This window comes from Anabas testudineus, chromosome 10 (genome assembly GCF_900324465.2).
Source record: "Anabas testudineus chromosome 10, fAnaTes1.2, whole genome shotgun sequence".
In the NCBI taxonomy this organism is placed as follows: domain Eukaryota; kingdom Metazoa; phylum Chordata; class Actinopteri; order Anabantiformes; family Anabantidae; genus Anabas; species Anabas testudineus.
The window spans coordinates 15,663,332-15,682,771 of record NC_046619.1 but is presented as its reverse complement, the minus strand read 5'-3'; the positions used below and the strand labels follow the sequence as shown (position 1 = coordinate 15,682,771).

The following is a 19,440-nucleotide window of genomic DNA, read 5'->3' as shown; positions in this document are numbered from 1 at the left end:
TCTCCCAGTTGGGAACATACTATTATGCATGATGTTACCTCATGCAGGGCGGACCACATATAATTGGAAAGAAAAATATTGCTCTGTGAATATGTTTTCAGGCCGGTGTGTTATATAGTGCCAGCAACTTAAAGCTGTTAAATAGGCCATACATGTATCGCCTTTACAAATTATATGCTTTGAACACAGGCAGAGCCAAACATAAGGCTTTCATGGAAATTTTTTTATGAGGTTCTGCGTGCTGCTTTTATCAGGAGTAAAATAAACTTGCACCTCAAATCTGCCTCCACCCACACGAGCTCGGTGAGTAACTTGACAGATAAACTTTTATCAAGATACATGAATTAGCAATACTTCCCCGGCAGAGTAGTTCTCGAAATAGTTCAGCATATTAATACACTTAAAAGTTAGAACTGCTACTACAATCTCATTAACATTAGCCCATGTACTTGACAGCCCAGTAATCCATAATTCATAATTTGTATATTTATTAATTTAGTTTCTTACTGAGCTTTACACTATCCACTAACAGGCAGAAACAACCTTTTTCCTTTTTTGCAAATCCAGTATGATCAAAAGCAGAAGAAGTACTCAGGGAGTTTCAAAATGTTACTAAAGTACTTCTTAGACAGGGGTGTGGTACTTTCACTGTTGTTTTATCTGATATTATTAGCTTAATATGACTGGTATATATAAATGTGTATGCAGCATTTTAATGTTGGAGCTGGGCAACGTGCAGTTAAGTACAGCAATTATACACACTGTGGTGTTTTAAAATACTCTATTGTGTTATTATCGGTTCTGTATGTAAAACACTAATATGAATTGTAACTGTATATGTCAAACAAAGGCAGTGAAGTAGATAGTATTTCCGGTATTTCCTTCTGAAATGTGAAATGTAGTGGGGTGAAGGTATAAACAGGGGAATTCCGTACAAAAGTATCTGAAAATTGTACATGAGTTGAGTTCTTGGTTACTTTGCCTCAAGGAGCACGATGCACTGTGTTGAATATGCAGTAAGTGAACCTCTTTGCAGCTGTGGAGACAGAATCTGTGCCCTGACCGGCATGGTACGTTGCATAACCAGGAGTGTTATCAAAAGGCGTGACCTGATATTCCACATATCATCTCGCTCTCTCTCTCACACACACACACACACACACATATATGTACACACACACACACACTCTTGCTTTCTCCCTCTGTGTCTAAAAACATGACACTCTTGTTTGACCCATTTCAGCCAGGTGTGCTGTTGTGAGTCTCTCTACATCTGCCCACTTCAAAAGGCCTCTATTTGAAAAGAGAACATGCTGGAAGCTCCCTTCTGTCATAATCTGTGGTAAAATGTAAATGTGATATTAAAACTGACACAAATTAAAAAAATAAATAAATAAAAAAACACTGCAAGACCCAAGCACTGAAGAACCAAGTGGTGTTTTTACAATCACTGACGCCTAGTGTTACATCACATACTTTTCACTTATTGAGAATAAAAGTAAAGAAAAAAGTGCAATGAAATACAAAACCAAGACACTTTTTCTGGGCTGAAATAAAATATAGGAATGAAGAGTCCGCATTGATTTATAAGACTCTGCGTTCAGATGCAATGATTATTGCTCTGGTTTATTTCAGAACAACGGGCTGCCAGTCTCAGCACGCTCTCAATATGAGACAGTTGCAACATGGGGAGACAATTGCCCAATCGATTTGACTTCTTTAAAAAAGGGCGGGTTTCCTGTGTGTACCTGCAACACATTAGCACAGATGCACAAGTAGCTTTGATATGCTGAGCATATTTATGTCTAAGACATCGTATGCCTTGCTCGTCGACACCATGGCAGTTGAGAGTGTTACACATTAACTTTCCCCGCCCAGATTTTCCCGGCTAGTCACAGGAGCTCAAGCGACCTGTCACAATCTCACTTCTCCAACTTCTCGGCCTTCATCCACTCCTCGGAAGAACAAGAGGGTGTTGTGGAAATTAAAACGGCAAAGAAGAAACGGAGGAACTGACGTGAAAGAAGCCATCACAGAGGATTACAGGAACAGCCAAGCAAAGCATTTTACAGGACGGGGCCTCTGACTCTGTTCTCCGATATTAACATTTTCCAGCCAGGTTTATTAAGCGATAACAACCGCGGGTATGTCATGGTTTCACTATGAGTCCACTGGTTTTCCATAACCCCCTCCATAAATGGGAAAGAGAAGTGAATAAACAGGTTCATATTTCAAGCAAACCTTAAATCTTCAAAGAGAAATAAATAATACTATCTGACACTGATCAATTATAATAAAAAAACACATCTATTTCTCCAAGTGGTTTTTAGCTCGAACAAAGAGTTAAAACTTATTGTTGCCACTAGATTTTAATCAGTACAAAGTTTAGTCTGCACAAACATATTATATTTGCATTTTTGCTTCAATAGATACGAATGTCAAGAAAGAAATATTTTTAAACCTCTTTGTGAGAAAGAACAGTAAACTGACCGTGTGAGACTAAAGCCGGCTCTGAGTTTATTCAATGCAAAGCATAAAGAACTGTTGCCAACCATATTATGTTAGTTCTGTTTTTATCCTCTCCCAATCATGTGCCTGTAACATGAAACGGAATAAATCCTCCATTTTTACATATCTAGGTACGCTGAGACTGTAGTAACAAACTCCACCCCACGTCCTTCTCGCCATGCTTTTCTTTTGCAACGCCTCCGTCATCTTGCCCAAGTCTAATGATCTAATTACAGGCTAAGACTTGTTGACTTTGTATTGAAAGAAGAGCTAACTTGACACTAGTGTCCACCCCCTCTTCTCTGGTTCTCTCTTGTCTTTATGTCCTCTGAATGAAAAACACACACACACACATAAAAAAGTCTTGCTCAACAGCACCTACAATGTGAGCTCATGCTTTGAGGCACGAGGGCCTCATTTACAATCCAAATCGGAGTGGGCACAGACTATGACGTAAAAGTTGTGTCAAATGCAAACTCATATCTGATGAACAACAGAACCATTCACACACTGGGTCATAAGTTGATGCTACAGCCGGCGCTCCAAAGTGCAAAAACAATTAATTTGCTCTTCCAGCGCAAGGCCAATTGAGCCACGGCTAATAATAGTTCCCTGGTTGGGAGAGTATACTGTAGAGATATGTCTGAAATACTCATGTCCTCATTTGCCCACCTCGAGCCCTAGCAGCAAGTTGCGTCAGGCATAACATCAACAAAATCAATTCTGGATGTCAAACTGATGAAACTATTCAAAGATGAGATATTTTGCATGTAACTACATTAAGCCTGGTCAAAACAGGATGACAGCAGCATTTGAAAACAGACTCGCCGTTGCTCAAACTATACCCATATTTATTCAGTGATGTAGGCTGTGCACAAGTTTTGTGTGGTCAACAAAGTGCAGAGTAGATTTCTGGTGAAACAGGAAGCGGGCTTTTATCTCTGCTGCACTGAGCAACTTTTAGAAACAGATACTGAACTACATTAAGCAGAATAATTTAAGTGGATGACGAGAAAAAAAGACGTTAAAGGAAGGTTACCTAACACAGGCAAAAAAGAGAAAGCAAAAGACAGTTCAAACTTCCCTCAATGTAAAAAGGCCTTCTGTGCTTCTACATTACAAGATGAGCAACATTCAGCTGTGATGAACTGAAGATTTTGATGCATGAAGCATTGCATGACTGACTTCATACACATGACTGTGTAGAGCAGTAACTGTAAAACCACAGCAGTTTTTTTGTCTGTTAATGCAGCATAAAACATGAAAAACTGACAAATGTAATAGGTTTGAGACACGGTCATGGATCAAAACTGACCTGATGTGTGATGACTGATTACTACACCAAGAAAAACACGAGGGCTTGGTCAAGGGGCTTGCAAAACACTGTTCCCGCCCTTGGTTCAACACACCATATAAGGCAACAATTCATAAATGAAAAGCAAAAACCAGGCATATCTACAAAAGATGGTTCTTATTGGTTTTTAAAATGAAAACAACTCAAATGTTTACCTTAACCTTTACATCATACATGATGTCAAGCAATAAAAAGTTTGGTGTGTCAACATAAAGTGTCATTATATTTATAATATCTTAATATGTCAAGTGTGCTATTGAAAATGCTGTGACTACACATTATGGCAACTAACTGCAACATACATTTGAAATATGTCTTCACTCTATGTTAACCCCTTAATACAGTAATGTTGTATTTAAACGTTGAAAATAACACATTTCAAGCCACTTATCAAAAAATATGACAATAGGTGAAGTATGAGGAGCTGGAGGAGCAGAACTGTTCATCACTAACCTCAAAGACACAGAATACGGGTGACAAGGTCCATGTTAGCAACCGAGCAGGCGTCGATCTCAGAAACCAGTGAAGATGACGAGAAAAATAGACAACAAAAGGTGAAGCAAGGATATAATCCAAGGTTCATTCAGGGGGGTCAAAGTTGTGTGAAGGTGTGAACCACTGGCCGTCCTCACACGTCTTTCTCACGGCGACAAAACAAAACTGAAGAAAGAAAAAAAAAAAAAAGACAATGCAATGGCTGCTGTTTGAAACAGAAAAAGGAGAAGTGTAGTGAAGCAACTTGTCCTCTCCCTATGAGTCACGCAGCATTGTCGCCATTGGTAGGGGAGCCCTGAGGCAGGCTGCTTTCACCTGGCCAATCAGCGATGAGTATCGGCCCTGAATGTAAATTCTTTCAGGTGAGTTCGACTTGCGATGGGGATTGGACGGTGCTGCAGCGGGGGAGGGGAGAGCAAAGAGGTCCAACCAGCGGGCCACACCTTAACAGCATGAAAGACGACAGACGAGTTTCTCCTGCAGAGGCGGACCAGTGCTGGAGGTGTAAGTAAACAGTTGGACAGGTATGCACTTATTTTAGACTTTGACCATACAATATAGGCCAGGCCAGGTGATTAAAATCTGTGTAGCAGCTCAGAGGTAAAGTTCACATCTCTTTGTGTCCCAATAAAATATTTAAAATGAATAGCGAGTCTATTAGCTGTGTCAGTGAGTCAGTTAAGCTGCTGACTGGTGGGGGAGTTGATCTCCCTGCATTAAAAAGCCCCATAAAACAACTTCTCCCAGTGGGAGGCACAAAGAAATGAAACTGTAAAGCGCTTTAGATATGAACAAGTGCTTCACCACAGAAGCCTAAAAATCTCTCTTCTTCCCCCTCCCACTCCTCTTCTTCGAGATTCACTGATCATGATCGTGGTTTCTAAATGTGAAGGCTCCTGTTGTGAACAATCACATGCAAATTTAACTCAGCTAACTCGGTTTTCGTGTCTCCGTTTTTACAGTTAAGGTCTTATTCCACTCTACAGAAGACGTCACGCAGATCAGCTACAGTAGTGACATACAGCTCATGCTTTGTCCGTTCAGATGTCTTACTGAGTTCAGTGTGCGTAGATATAGCGGAGACTTGATAAGAATCTTTATCAGAAATGATGCTCAAGCAAACAGGAAGAGGTGGTCTGTGGTGAGAGGTGTCTTCACACTCTGGCCTGTGTAACAAGAATAAAACAAAAATGTGTTTTCCACTAAATACCTTCATCACATATACTAAACAAGGAGTAAAACCTATTTCAATAAAGCTTGTTCTAAATAGGAATTGTTGGGAAAGAACGCAACAAACATAATCCATTAAACTCAACTGCAACTGCAGCAACTCCAAATCCGCCCCTCAGTCTCCAATGAAGCCTCTCATCATCACATTAATTCATCCTGGCCTTGCTTCAGTTCAGTTTAGCTCAGAGCCCAAAGCAGCTGTTTGCTTCAGAGCAAATTGATAGCCTTGCTGTGAGGGAAAGTTACACCAAACAAGATCCATTTATCACTGCCTTTGGAAATACTGTCCACAACCCCAAAGCCTTTGAGGAAACTGTTCACTTCTTGTGTTATAAACTCCTGAGGTGAATGTACTGCAGCACCGCTAGAATCCAGGACAACTATGTAAACATACAAAAACACACACATGCATGTGTTTCCTATGTCGACTCCACTTCTGCAAGTCAGATAATGTGAATCAGTGTACAACACTGAACTGTTTATATGAGCCTAAAAGACAGTTGTTTTACATTTTCAATGTTCTTGTTCATTTGAGATGTGCTGAACAAAACAACACGGTGATCTGATACTGAACCTCTACTCGTATAGTCACACAGATTCTCTATCTATTGTACTCTGCAAAGAAGAAAGTCATCAAAAGCAAAGGAAATGTTCGCAATACACAGAGGAAATGTTTGAGAACTGCAGCACACAGCTTTGGTTTGAAGCTTTGAAATTCCTGAAGCACAAATTCAGCTTATTCTTTACAAATATGAGCAGAAATAAATCTGTAATGAAACCGTGCAGCGCTCCACTGATCTCCAAACTGTGGCTAATTAACTACAGTAGGTAAAAAAAAAAACTGTTTTCTTAACAGAAAGTCTCCAAAAAATCAACTAAGTACACAGGAGAGCATGGCTGACAATGTCAACACTCTCCTTCACACACATTGCCACTATCCTCAGAGACAGACAGGGCATTGTCAGTGCAGTTGTTGTTTAGAGGAACTACAGGGATGGAGTTAGAGGAACTATGACATGCACAAACTAAACGTTCAGATATGTCCTGTTAATGTTTCATTGAGACTCTGGATTTTACGTTAAAGGGACACAATCACAAAGGTAAAATCTAGCGAAGCAGTGATAAGGATTCCTAAACTGGCTGCAGTCTTATTTGTGTTGTAATCTAATGCAATGACCCAATTTCAATCGCCCTTATTTACAATGTCTGTTTCCAAAATACTGCAAGCAATTGTTATTTTACCAACTAAACATTTTAGCCTTGAGCAAAGTAGAATCAACTCAGTCTGTATACGCTGTATATCCGATGCAACGCTGTATATACGCACACACACACGTCTTAGATGTATAACGTTGAACAGCACAAAATGTTACTTCATTACAGTCACTGGACTCTAGTTTACAGCGCTGGGAGAAACACATTTGTGCCATCAAATGTAGACTAAACGGTACAGCCCCATTAATGGCATGTTTTAATAATGTATTATTGTATATTTTCCTCGAACGAAGCAAATGCAAAACCATACTCTCTCAAGAATTTAAACTTCTCCCAATTATCTTTTGTAAGACTGAATGTAAACTCGCCCAGATTTGCACAACAAATCATTTCCACACTCTGGGGAAAACCAATAAAAGTGAAGATGTTTAAATTGCTGTTGCTTCAAGAAATGTCAGTGGGATCCAATTAAATTCATCCCACAGTGTGAAAACACAAAGCGTCTGTCTCACACAGTGCATTGTGTTCTTGTTTGATTCCTACAATAGTGGTATATTAACTGCAGCACAAAAAATGCCTTGATGTTTGATCACTGCAGAGCCACATGACCCTGCAGATTAACTGAAAGGACACACCTTTCCTTTGCAGCCTAAGAATAAAGAAAGGTCACACTGGTTACACTCTTGTGATAGCTCTGCTTAACAGAAGCCAACCACAACAGAAGCAGGCCTTTAAAGACCCCATTTTGTGTGGTTTGGCCTCATTAAGGGGAAAAGCACAGCAATACTAGCTTATGTGGTTAAGGCCTGAGACATTAAATTCATTTTAACTTGATTGTTAATTGCATCATGTTAATCTTATTGTCTAAAAGTCAGTTTCATCTTCAGCTGCAAGATTCGCATTATGACATGATCATAATCAATATAGACAAAGGAAAACCTAACCTGACAGTAGTATAGTATAGCACATCATAGCCTAACACTGTGAAAAATATATGAAAAGCCAAACGTTATCTCAACATGAATGCTTATATTCATATCAAAGTGTAATTAAATGGTTCCAAACAGGACTAATGCTCACCGCAGTTTACTTTCACTACGTTTGCCACTTCATATGGCACATTTTATCTAGACGTGCACCACCAAATGTGTACCAGACAAACCACTAAGAGAGATACACTCAATTCAGATCACTCAGTAAAGAGTTATTTTGGAGCACTCATAAACATTTTGGAGCAGTCCTTGAAAGGATGAGATATGGGAGTCTTTGGAGGACGGACAGGATTATTTGTGTAGCTTGGAGGTCATCTGATGTCTCCCCCAGCCACTCAAATACAGAACGAGGAAGCTGTCAAACACTAGCTTACAGGACAGAAGTGCACCCGGCGGGACACACAAAATGAAGTAAACAAGCAAGACTGTGAAAGACTGAGGTAATAATATCAGTTATTTTGCTTTAAACATGCCAACAGATTGAAATCTTTTGCAAAAACCTAGTTTGTTCTGTGAGCTGACGGCTCACAGCGGTATAAAAGTGCACTATACTGACAGACATAGAGAGCTAACAAACTGTGTAGATGTACAGCTGTAGAGACAACACATGAAATGTGCAACAGCTCCTGTAGAAGAGTGATTCATTAACACCTCTGAATAGACGATGATGCACAGACCACAGGCCTTTAGAATACAGTGTCCATCTAGCTGATTTTACTCAGACTGATATGTGACATGAACCATGCACGCACATGCAAATTATTTCTTGGAGAGATAACTATAAACAAGGGGTCACAAACACTCCTTCTCCATGGGGAGTTGCTTAAAAACAACAGGAAATAAATAGTGCGTTTTTCCGACGAGTACATCTTCTCCTCTCTGCTTCCCTTGAACTTTTCTTAAATAAGTTGATAGAGTAACGCTGCTTGATTGACAGCTATGAAAGCACCAGCTTTCACACCGCAGATGACAGACAGGAGACAGACAAATTAAGTGGAACCATTTTTGAAACTGTTTGCACTCAAGGTCAACTTTTCTTTTTGGTTTACAAAGACATATTTCAGTCAGACATCGTGTACATTGCAATTTATTATAGTGGTGATATTCACAGCTCAAGTGTTTGTTACCAAGTTGCAATTTAACATTAAACAAACGTTGAGTTTGAATTAAAAAGCTCCAATAAAAATGCTCTGAGATGGTAGTTTCATGGGACACTAACATATTTATCCTTATATAAAAGGAAGAAAATGGAACATAATAATGTATTGGTAAGACGTTAAATTCTTAAATTAACAGTTTGACATTTTTTAAACACTTACTAACGATACCGATATCATTCTTGCGTATGTCCATTAAAAATAAAGTTACAGAAAGTAGCTTTGTGTAAAAACTGAGAAAACAGCCTGTCGCTGTTCAAAAGTAAAATATCTGTCAGTTCCTCCTCCTGAAACTCCAGTAAAGTGACAGGGTGTTGATTAACAAGTTTACTGATACAGCAGAACATTTTCAAAAGTCAAAACTGCTTTATTTTATTTATTTAATCCGGGGTGTTGGAAAGTCAACCAGAAACCAGAAAATTATTTGGGCATTAGGCAGCTTCACAGGGAAAGAACTGATGTCCAGCCAAACTGTGACGCTGGAGCTTTATAGAAAAATGCAAAGAGCACAATGAATAATACTGAAGAATAGTGGCTTTAACAACGACCTACTAAATAACAACCACAATACTGCTCTTAAAACAGCTTTACTTAGTGAAGCTTTCTCCTGGTTCCTGCTTCATATTTAATAGACAGCCTATCATCGACAGCATATTGTCAACTAGTCGTTTAACATGTGGGTAACCTCATAAAAGTGCTTCACATACCAGTAGCTTGAGAATGCTTGTATATTGTAAGATGTCAATTGTAAAAAGCGCTCTACAAATAAAATTGAATTGAATTGAATTGAATTGTATATACTAAGGTTAAACGGTGTTACCACAGTATTTAGTTTATCTCCTGGGTGGTTTGGATAATAAAACAGATGGCATACATCTTTTAATAGCTCATACTGCAGGTTTTGATAAGCTGGGACCTTCAAGAGTAGCATTAGGTCTTCTGCTGCCCAAGCCACACACAGACTGCAGCTCATGAAATATTAAATACACAGAGCAGGCCAACAATCCAGATCCTCCACATCACACCTCCGTGGGCTGTTTCAGCTGCAGCACCTGCAGTCACATACCAGCAGAAAGGATTAATTGCCCCAATCCGTCACAAAAATGACCACCTGAGAGTTGTTTCTCATGCACACATCATAAACAATCACCGAGGTTTTGAACAGTCCACCTGTGTCACACCAGCTAATTCAGGACTAAAAGAACCACCAACCAGAGGTTTTCAACCCAAGAGCCTTGTTTATCTTATGCTCATAATTAAGAAAATGCCATGAGACCCTAACAGCATGTTCCTCTGTCACTCTGGGCCTGGATTATAATACCCAGTGGCTGCAAGCAGTTAAATAATTCAACACGCCTGAGGACTGCCTGTCACTCTGAAATTAACTCAAAAGAAAAACAACCAAAAAAAAAAAAAAAAACCCAAACAAAAATGCACTGATGGTGAAGGGAGACAACTGCCTAACAGCAGATGTGATGAGCTGCGAGAGCTGACTGCAGATTCTGTCAGCTGTGTCTGTGCTTATATTTTTCACATTTGTTGAAAGAGTTGGTTGGAAGTTAAATAAGGAAGGATCACTTTGCTTCTTCAGGCAAAGATCAGTTTGAATCCAAGCAGCACGGGCTGAGCTGACTCATAAAAGGCCTCCGTGAACCACTCGCTACTACCTCATTAGTTCTAGGAGACATGATAAATGACAGGGTGAAATATCATTATGTGCCGAAGTTGCAAGCAAAGCCAGTTTCTATTTTTGTGAGCAGCTACTCTGCGCGGTCAAAGTATGAGCCAGAACATTAGAAAAACAAGCCACCACTCCTTTAAAGTAATTACACATACATCAGTAATACAGCTCACTACTGTGTGCTTACGTGGGCCTCAGTGGGCACCATAAACATATCAAAGTGATGTGATTAATTCATCTTATTATGTCAACATGCTGCCAGAGAGGACACTAAATACTGATGCACCCTGGATTAATTACCCCTGCAGACAAACTCATATACTGAGGCTAAGGCTTAATGGTATTACTGTATATAATCATATCTTTCTTAGTATCTGTGGGGTTTTGTTTCACTTTTTCATCTGAATAAAACATAAAGTAAAAATATGATGTCTTATTGAAATATTTCCTTTACTCTTCTACTTGGTAAGAGCGATACTCATAGTGTAAACATTTCAAACAGGAACCTACAAAGCTCACTAATGTACATATAATATGTCATTTGTTTAATCTGCACAGAAAACACAGGTGTAAACACGACATTTTGTGAATTAAAAGGCAGGTTTGGACACTTTTGGACGAAACCGGCCTTGTCCATATCACCTTTCTCCTGAATGACTAAGCACTGCTACATAATGCCTGCTGGAAAAACACAAAACGAAGTTTCCTTCTTTTAACGTGCTAAAAATAGGTTGAGTGTAACACTGCATTACATCATGACAATGCACAGATTCATGGAGAAATGAAGCCATAACGGCTCGTCCAAGTCACATGTCTGTGAGGCAGGCAGCAAGAGAGCACAATGAGGTTACAGGTGGAATTTCCCTCGTCTCTCCTTTCTTTCTGACGTCATGTCCAGCAGCAGCGGTTTGCTGCTCCGCCTGCCTAGCAATCAAACATGTCTGACAAGGTGATATTCAGGTGTCAAAAGCCTGGGGTGGTGAAACTGCAGCGTACAATTAAGGAACTTTGCACACAGCAGTTCCCCTGGCTGCCCTCAACAGAAATCAGACAGAAAACGCAGGGTATTTTTCTACACTAAAAAGAGGAAGTTCAACAGTTTTATTTCTCTTTTTACAAGTTGGTTCCCGCACTTGTGCACGTCGATTGAGGTTTCAGCCATGTCGCAGGAGTGTTTAGTCAAAGCATATGAACATTGCCATCTTGTGGTTATGTTTAAGGCACCAAATGACTCTAATTTTCGCCTACAAGAAAGAACCATTACATAAACATGGAGCCTCAGAAAACGTCAGACATGATCCTCTTTTTAGTCCTGAAGAAAGAGTAAGAAACATGTGAGCACTTTATTTTAAAGCTGCTCTTGGGGGGTAAAAATATTACAATTACTGCTGGAAACTCAAATATCTGTGAACACTGGTCCATGGAGGTAAACCACTGGATTCCTCGTCTCTTGCAAGGCCACTCAGAAAGCTTTTTGTGAAAGCGGAGTGCTTCTTTCTAAATAGGATAAAAGCTCAGTTCTTCTTTTTGTGTAGCCAAATCAATATCGAGCAGCCCATTAAAGCAGACGGGTACATCTCAGACAAGAAGTGTCTGATGTCTGAGGGTGTGATTCGGTGCTAAAGAGAGCACAGCACAGAACAGTTCTCCATTGTTGTCCTCGGTCATCACTGCACTCCTCAGCTGCCCAGACTGCTGATGGTGATATCACTGTCACAGGATAAGAAGGATACCAGGAACTGCTCTGGCCTCCACCTTCTATCTGCAGTGTGCACAAACACACACACACACACACACACACACAATTCGCCGTATCACATTATCGCCTGTGCAACATTAAAGGTATCAAAGCACAGAGGAAAGGGTGGAGGGGTGGGGGAGGCTGAACGTGTGGGCAGCAGCATGGCAGGATGCTTCTAAAACATGAGCACATGCTTGAAACAAACAAGGCGACTTCTTGCTGGAGTATATTTGGAAAGTCTTGTCTGGATAATTGCTTTCAGTGGATTGAAGTTTCCACATGACTTTGCCACTGTTCCCATCATGGGAAGCCCAAGGTTTGGGGAGGGGTTGGGGTGGGGGTGGGCGGGGGGGGTCCAGCTGGTTGCGTTTCTACTGGGACTGACAAGCTTGTAACTCTTCTGTTCTCTCTGCGTCACGGCCGCCTCCTCTGAAGAGAGAGAAACTGCAGTCGACTAATGGGGTGGTGTTTGTCCGTCCCATGATACAAGCATCTCAGCCCAAAAATGTAAACATCTGGCAAACATTTGGACTTGGGTTGAAAGTCCAGTAAAAACCACCACTCTGCCATGCAGACAAACTGTAATTCTATATTTGTAGACACGGAGAAAAACAGAAAACATGCTTTTGTCCTCAGGGAGAGACCTCAGCGAGTTGAGATGCCCCAAAAGCAGCCATATTTTCAGTGGGAGGCTGCTTCAGCGGCGTAAGTGGACAAAGAGCCCAAGTTTATGTTATTGGTTTGACCAACCAGTGATCAGAAAGCAAAATATAGTGAAGTTATCATGATAAAAGGCAAGAAAATGCTCTATTATTTCTCATAATATTCATTTTAGAAACTGAAACTCATCTTCAGTGCTCAATTATAGCACAGAGACTCACATTTTCCATAATTTCTTAAAAAAAAAAAACACTTGAGTCAATCCCACAGTTATCATCACTGCGACTATAAATCTGCTCATATTTACTTGTAACTCAATATAACTTGTGCTGGTGTCTGATCTGTACTGATTGTCAAGATTTTTAGCACACGCTCACAGTCACACAGGCTGTGGGTGCAGTCACATGCCAGCTGTCTGACAGGAAGGGGAGTCACACAAATCCACACAGAGTAGTAGAAAAAGCCAGAGCCTGCAGGTCACTAACATCATATGAGCTCAGTCATGCTTCTTCAGTTGTGGCCTCATAATCTCTTGAATACTCCAAGTTAGCTGGAGACTGGCTGCGTGCAAAGAAAAAGGCCTGTGGTGTGTGCAAGCTGATTTAATATCACACAATATAACGTCATTATCCACTAAGAGACGTCACTACTTCCCACGAAACGCCGCAAAAAGCAAAGAATGAGCCAAAGCAATGTAAAAGTCCACAGCCAACTTTGTTAATGATCACATAATAAACACATACAACAACGTTTAGGTTATAAAATAACAGATAGTAAGTATTAAAAGTGCCTTTTAAAGTGCTCGCTGGACTCACCCTGTTAGAAGCTGTCATCAGAGCAGTAGATCCCCTGGTGTTACTCATGCAGTGAGCGTCTGTCCTCAGGACACACGACGTTAGAAAAACATTATTATTCCAGCCCCCGGTGCGACTTAGAGACAAAACGGTGCTAAAGCTGCATCATCGACCAGTCACCGGTGAGCTTTACCCTCCCGCTGTGCTTCCTCACACAAGGCTGCAGTTTTCTCCGACAGGGGCTGATGCGTGGGGAATTCCTAGCAGTCACATTTTCCTGGGAAAAAGTTTGGCTGCAGCCTGGCAGCGGTAAGCAAAACCAGAGGAGTGAGGACAGGTTTCAGTGTTGAGCAATAGGCATGGTGGGGCGATGTTGGACTGCAAAAAAAAAAAAAAAACAGAAAGGAATAAGTTGATTAGTGTCCGAGTCATGTCCTATTGCATCAAAAATAACCATCAATACACAGGCTGTATTAATTATCACATGGAGTTACAGGTGTGACTGAGACGACGCAGTCAAATAAAGTAGCGGACCAGGATAAATGTTAGCAGAGGGCGATAGAAATGGCAATGGGCATCTTCCGGGAATGTCCAGGCCCTTGTGAGATGAGAGCAACTGAGGTTAACTCCTCAGCGGGCGGGGTCTGCAGCAGATTCTCTGGAAATGATGAGCGCATGTTGTGATGGTTGTAACAGATAAGGCCCCGCGAAACGACGTGCTGTTAGAAGAGAGATTAGGGTGACGTGGGCGTGCTCTAAAGAGTGGTCAAAGAGCTGTTGATGTGAATGTTGGAGGGTAAGAAAAACGTGAGTTCCCATACCGGGAGTCGAACCCGGGCCGCCTGGGTGAAAACCAGGAATCCTAACCGCTAGACCATATGGGAGGTGTGAGCACACGCATGGAAGTGACGTTATTTAATATCATATCTACACGTATATATGTGTTTTTGATAGCGGAAAGAATAATCCTGCTGTTAGTACTATAGTGATTAATTTAATTCAAATAAATCGTCCTGCGTTAGGTTAATTTGGTCAATAATGTGCAACATTTAGACCTTAGGTACCATCTAGTGGTCGTTCCGTGGTACTGCACATTTAATTTAGGACGCCAGCTATATTTTGCTTTGTGCCCATAACAGTCACGGACTACACCTAAAGTAGTTAACTCAGTATGGTTTGAATTCGTCGGCACACTAACGTAGATCAATTATTGTGAGCAAAAAAAAGAAAGTTAAGACCGAAGCAACTTGAGAACATTAGCCGTGTTCCCAACCAACTGAATGTGTGTGTGCTAAACATATGACGTCATTTTCGTGGGAAGATACAAGTGTGGAGACGACGGGGGATTTTCTGCTGGATAAAAACAGTCTAGCTATGTTTACAACGATCTGAAACTGCCTTACACCAGCAAATATATATAAAAAGACATATTACATTTATTGATATTGTTAATACGCGTCTATGTGGCTATACAGCCAACAAATATAGAAACAAATTATATGAATGCCTCCTCTCCAGTGAAAGTGGTAGCGTCCTTAGCTGGCCGAGGCAGCCAAATATTTGACAGACTAGCCATCGTTAGCTAGGCAGTAGCTAGGAGTTGAAACAACATACCGATTATTTTTAAACTTACATTTATTAACACTTTAGCCACTTACGTTTATGCTAAGAGTTTAGGTTTCGTGTACCAAGATGTCAACTCCAGCAAGACGACGTTTAATGAGAGATTTTAAACGGTAAGCGAAAGGAAAACAACAGAGAAGTAGCTACAGCTAACGTTAGCAACTTAGGGCTAACTGGTTAGCATTAGCCTTAACGGCATTTTAAACTACAACATCATCAAATAATAATACTCACAGACACATAAACATTGTCGGGAATGAACATGTTCTTGTCTTTGGTATATAGGGCACCTTTAGTTTTGTGTAGTAATAACAAGGTCACGACTGCCAAGGTATTGACAGGTAACGTTAATGATAAGTGTTAACGTTAGTTTCTGTGAGGGCGCAACGTTAGCAAGGTAGCTGGAAGTATTAACGTTAATGTTGTGTCTAATATTCCTGCAATTTGTTCTTATGTGTAGCACAAAAAAATTCTCTAAGAGCACTCCCAAAAGCTGTTAAATGCTCTATTTTATATATGATTTCAGTGGGCTTTCGTTTAACTAACAATTGAGAGTATGTTAACGTCACAGCTCAGGTCTTTGGCCAGATGCCCCTTAACAGACAGATCAGACGCTTGGGTAGAAGCAATATCCAAATACACACTAATCAAGGGAGCTCCCATCCCCAGGCTTTCATAGATCACTATCTAAGCCTGAGGATAATCAACCATCTGCTATGCTGTTACTAAAAACCTACAGACACTCAGCACACGGTGTGGCACATGTTTTTTTTATGCCTGATCTTTAGTATACTGCAACTAAACACTACTGATCGTGTCCAAGACCTAATCCTTAGTGGCCTCCTGTCAAACTGGACTAAGCTTTGATAAATATTTATCTTGAATGTAGTTGTAATAAACCAATAATGAACCAAGCAGATGGTTATTTTCACTCACAAAGTGAGTTCACCATTGTAGACGATGCTAAATATTTTGCTATTTCACAATATTACTACCGAATGACTGATGGCATTTTATTTAGAAAGAAAAAATCAAATAGTAAATACTAATGGTTGTATAAAATATCTTTAGACCTTCAAAAGTCTTAAAAGCTCAGCTTATTCAACACACCTTACAATAAGTTATATGTACAAAGTATTAAATATTTCCTCTACATCGGGGAGGCTGGTTTATGAAGTGTAACATTAATTATAAAAGTTTGTTTTTTTATCATAAAATCCTCCAGAACTCTGACCTTTTGTAATGTTTATTTAATTGGCTAATCCATCTATTCATTCAACTTTCCATTTTGCCTGCTTATCAAGGTGTTTAGTGATTTCATTAATTATATTACTAGTAATTATTGTTATGAAAAGCTGAAAACCACTTACAATTAAACATACAACTAAATTAAATCATTAATTGACTCCAGTTCAGTGACATAAAGTCTTATCATCCATTAAAATGTAAAATTTAACTCCACAAATACAGCAGAAACCCTGTTGTTTGATGTTATAACATCCTGGTGCAGTGTTTGACATTGCAATTCAACCTCCTTTAGCATACAATTGCCCACCACAAGTAGAGAGACAGCTGTTTCATATTCAGTAGACCTTGTCTGTTTATTTGTACATTACAAGCTGCACTCCCATTTTTCAAACATTATTAAGTGCCTGGTCTGTTGATCACATAAAAGGGTAATAATACCGTTTTGTTTAGTAATTGCTTCTATATGTAATGCTCTGTTTAAAATCAGACTGCAAGAGGATCCTCCAGCAGGAGTTAGTGGGGCCCCATCAGAAAATAATATCATGGTATGGAACGCTGTGATTTTTGGGTAAGTTAATTTGATTTGTTAAAAAGTACAACAGAACATTTTATCAATGAACAGTGTTTTATCTGTAAACGTCTTCTGCTTATTTTGGGACTTATCTGAACATTTTGTAGGAACTTACCTTACCTGTTTTTGATTTTTTAGACCAGAGGGAACACCTTTTGAAGATGGTAAGTCTTCTATAAAGCGCTTCACATCCAAAGGATTTCTTTCCAATTCAGCCATCAAATATTTACGATGACTCTAAGCTCTTAAATGTTTTTGCCAGGAAACTGCAACTGGTTATCAGCTCACTCTGCATTTCTATGCATCTGTGTATATAAATATAATTTGATTTACTAATGGTAACGGACTGTGTAATATTGTTTTACAAAATCAAGAATAGTGCTGAGGTCTAAAGCGGACACACCTTTGATTTGGAGTATTCTCCCTTAGTGTCCTCCTCAGCAACTCACTTAAGAAAATAACCTTTCTAAAGTCAGTGTTTTTGAGATTTTTCCTGACTTTTTTTTTTTTTTACTGGCACCATGTCACAACAAGATCCAGTTTATAATCAGGGTGGCAGCTGAATTTTAAAGCTGATTCTGTCTTGCTTTTGAGTATCATATCAACATGAACAAAACAACCAGTCAGACAAACTGAAAAGATGCATCTTCTAGTTATTTACATTACTGTACTGTTTTCACTTCATGTATTTCACGTCATACAATGCCACTGCTTCTTACTTTCAGGAACCTTCAAACTTACTATTGAATTCACAGAGGAATATCCAAATAAACCTCCAACAGTGCGATTTGTCTCCAAAATGTTTCATCCAAATGGTATGTATTGGGGAAGTATGATAAGTATGACAGAAAGGTATTCTTTACGTTTTGTATGTTATGTATCTAAAAGGCTTTATGTTCTCTGTCCTTTTGCAGTGTATGCAGATGGCAGCATATGCTTAGATATACTTCAGAATCGTTGGAGTCCAACCTATGATGTCTCTTCAATCTTAACTTCAATACAGGTAATTTAACACTCCTCTTATGATAAACACGTAATTGTTCAGGGAAGGTTTTGTGCAACTGTCATAAGACATTATGTTATGTCTTAAAACCTTATTAGAAACATAGAACACTAACTCTCTCTGTTGTATATTTAAAGTCTTTACTGGATGAGCCAAACCCAAACAGTCCAGCTAACAGCCAAGCAGCCCAGCTGTACCAGGAAAACAAGCGGGAGTATGAGAAGAGGGTTTCTGCTATTGTTGAACAGAGTTGGCGTGACTGTTGACCCCTGTTGACAAGTATGAACAGTGTCCAGCCCAGAATTAAGAAACCATCGATCAAGAAAACAACCAATCTCACAGAAATAAAAATGACACATCTTAAAATCCTTCTCAGTATATTTGTCCCATAACTGTTGCTAAGTTTGTATGCTGTTGTGTTGTGACATTCACTTCTACAGAATGCTATTGTTGGCAATTGCATATGTTTGTTAAAAGTTAATGTACCTTGTTATGTCTGGGTTACTTGCTACATGTCCCAAGTCTTTTATTTTTTTAAAAGGTTGTCACTTTTCTACCTGTTGATTTATACTTTAAGTAAACTGGTTGGATGGTTTAGTGACAATTAATTAGATGTGCTTGCTGTGTGGTTTGCTGTGTAGTTACCAACACTTCATATATACAAAAAAAACAAAACAAAGTTGTTTATGGGTGTTTCTCCTTCTGTTTCACTCCTTTTGGTTTTATCTTTTTGCCTTTTGAGAGCCTTTCGGTGGGATAAAAATTAACCTGGCACGGACATTAAATCCTCTAACTGTCAACAGATGCCTTTCTCTGAGCTGTACGTATAAAGCCTTTGAATTTTTAAATATTCTAGATATTGGTGATCACGGATGTCCCTCATCAACATAAAACAAGGTCCTGTACCCTCTCTGGGCACTTGTTTCATCATTTCTAGGCTGTGTGGGAATAGTTTTATGCTGTTATACAATCTTACACATCCGCTGTTACAATGAGCTGATGACACAGTTAAAACAAGATGGTGTCTGTCTTCAGATTACACATATTTGCACTGGTAACCCATGTAACAAACTGTACATTTTCTTGTAAATAAAATAAATATACATCAGTTATCTTCGTCATCTTTTCACTAAAGTATCCGTCTTAATGGAGTCCAGCCTGTTGATGG

General features: G+C 39.6%; 2 protein-coding genes and 1 non-coding gene across 6 annotated transcripts in view; 1 reads left to right on the top strand and 2 right to left on the bottom strand.

The window, feature by feature from the left end:
* Window positions 1-14,388, bottom strand: part of elf1 (E74-like ETS transcription factor 1) — a 36,751-nt gene extending 22,363 nt beyond the window's left edge. The window contains exon 1 of one of the 4 annotated variants that reach the window (XM_026358662.1): window positions 13,849-14,388. The gene's annotated coding sequence lies outside the window, so the exon portion shown is untranslated. Of the gene's footprint in view, window positions 1-4,315; window positions 4,637-13,848 lie in introns of those variants that run through there. The other 3 variants (XM_026358664.1, XM_026358661.1, XM_026358665.1) reach the window with 3 other exon arrangements.
* A 251-nt stretch (window positions 14,389-14,639) lies between these two features.
* trnae-uuc lies at window positions 14,640-14,711 on the bottom strand. Its single transcript has one exon. It is a non-coding gene; the product is annotated as a tRNA-Glu (tRNA).
* Window positions 14,712-15,369: 658 nt separating this feature from the next.
* ube2a (ubiquitin-conjugating enzyme E2A (RAD6 homolog)) lies at window positions 15,370-19,380 on the top strand. The gene is made up of 6 exons (XM_026358618.1): window positions 15,370-15,563; window positions 17,186-17,266; window positions 17,408-17,433; window positions 17,995-18,084; window positions 18,184-18,272; window positions 18,410-19,380. The coding sequence occupies exons 1-6, from the start codon at window positions 15,520-15,522 to the stop codon at window positions 18,536-18,538; spliced, it is 459 nt and encodes a 152-aa protein (XP_026214403.1). The 5' UTR covers window positions 15,370-15,519; the 3' UTR covers window positions 18,539-19,380.
* Window positions 19,381-19,440: the final 60 nt, after the last annotated feature.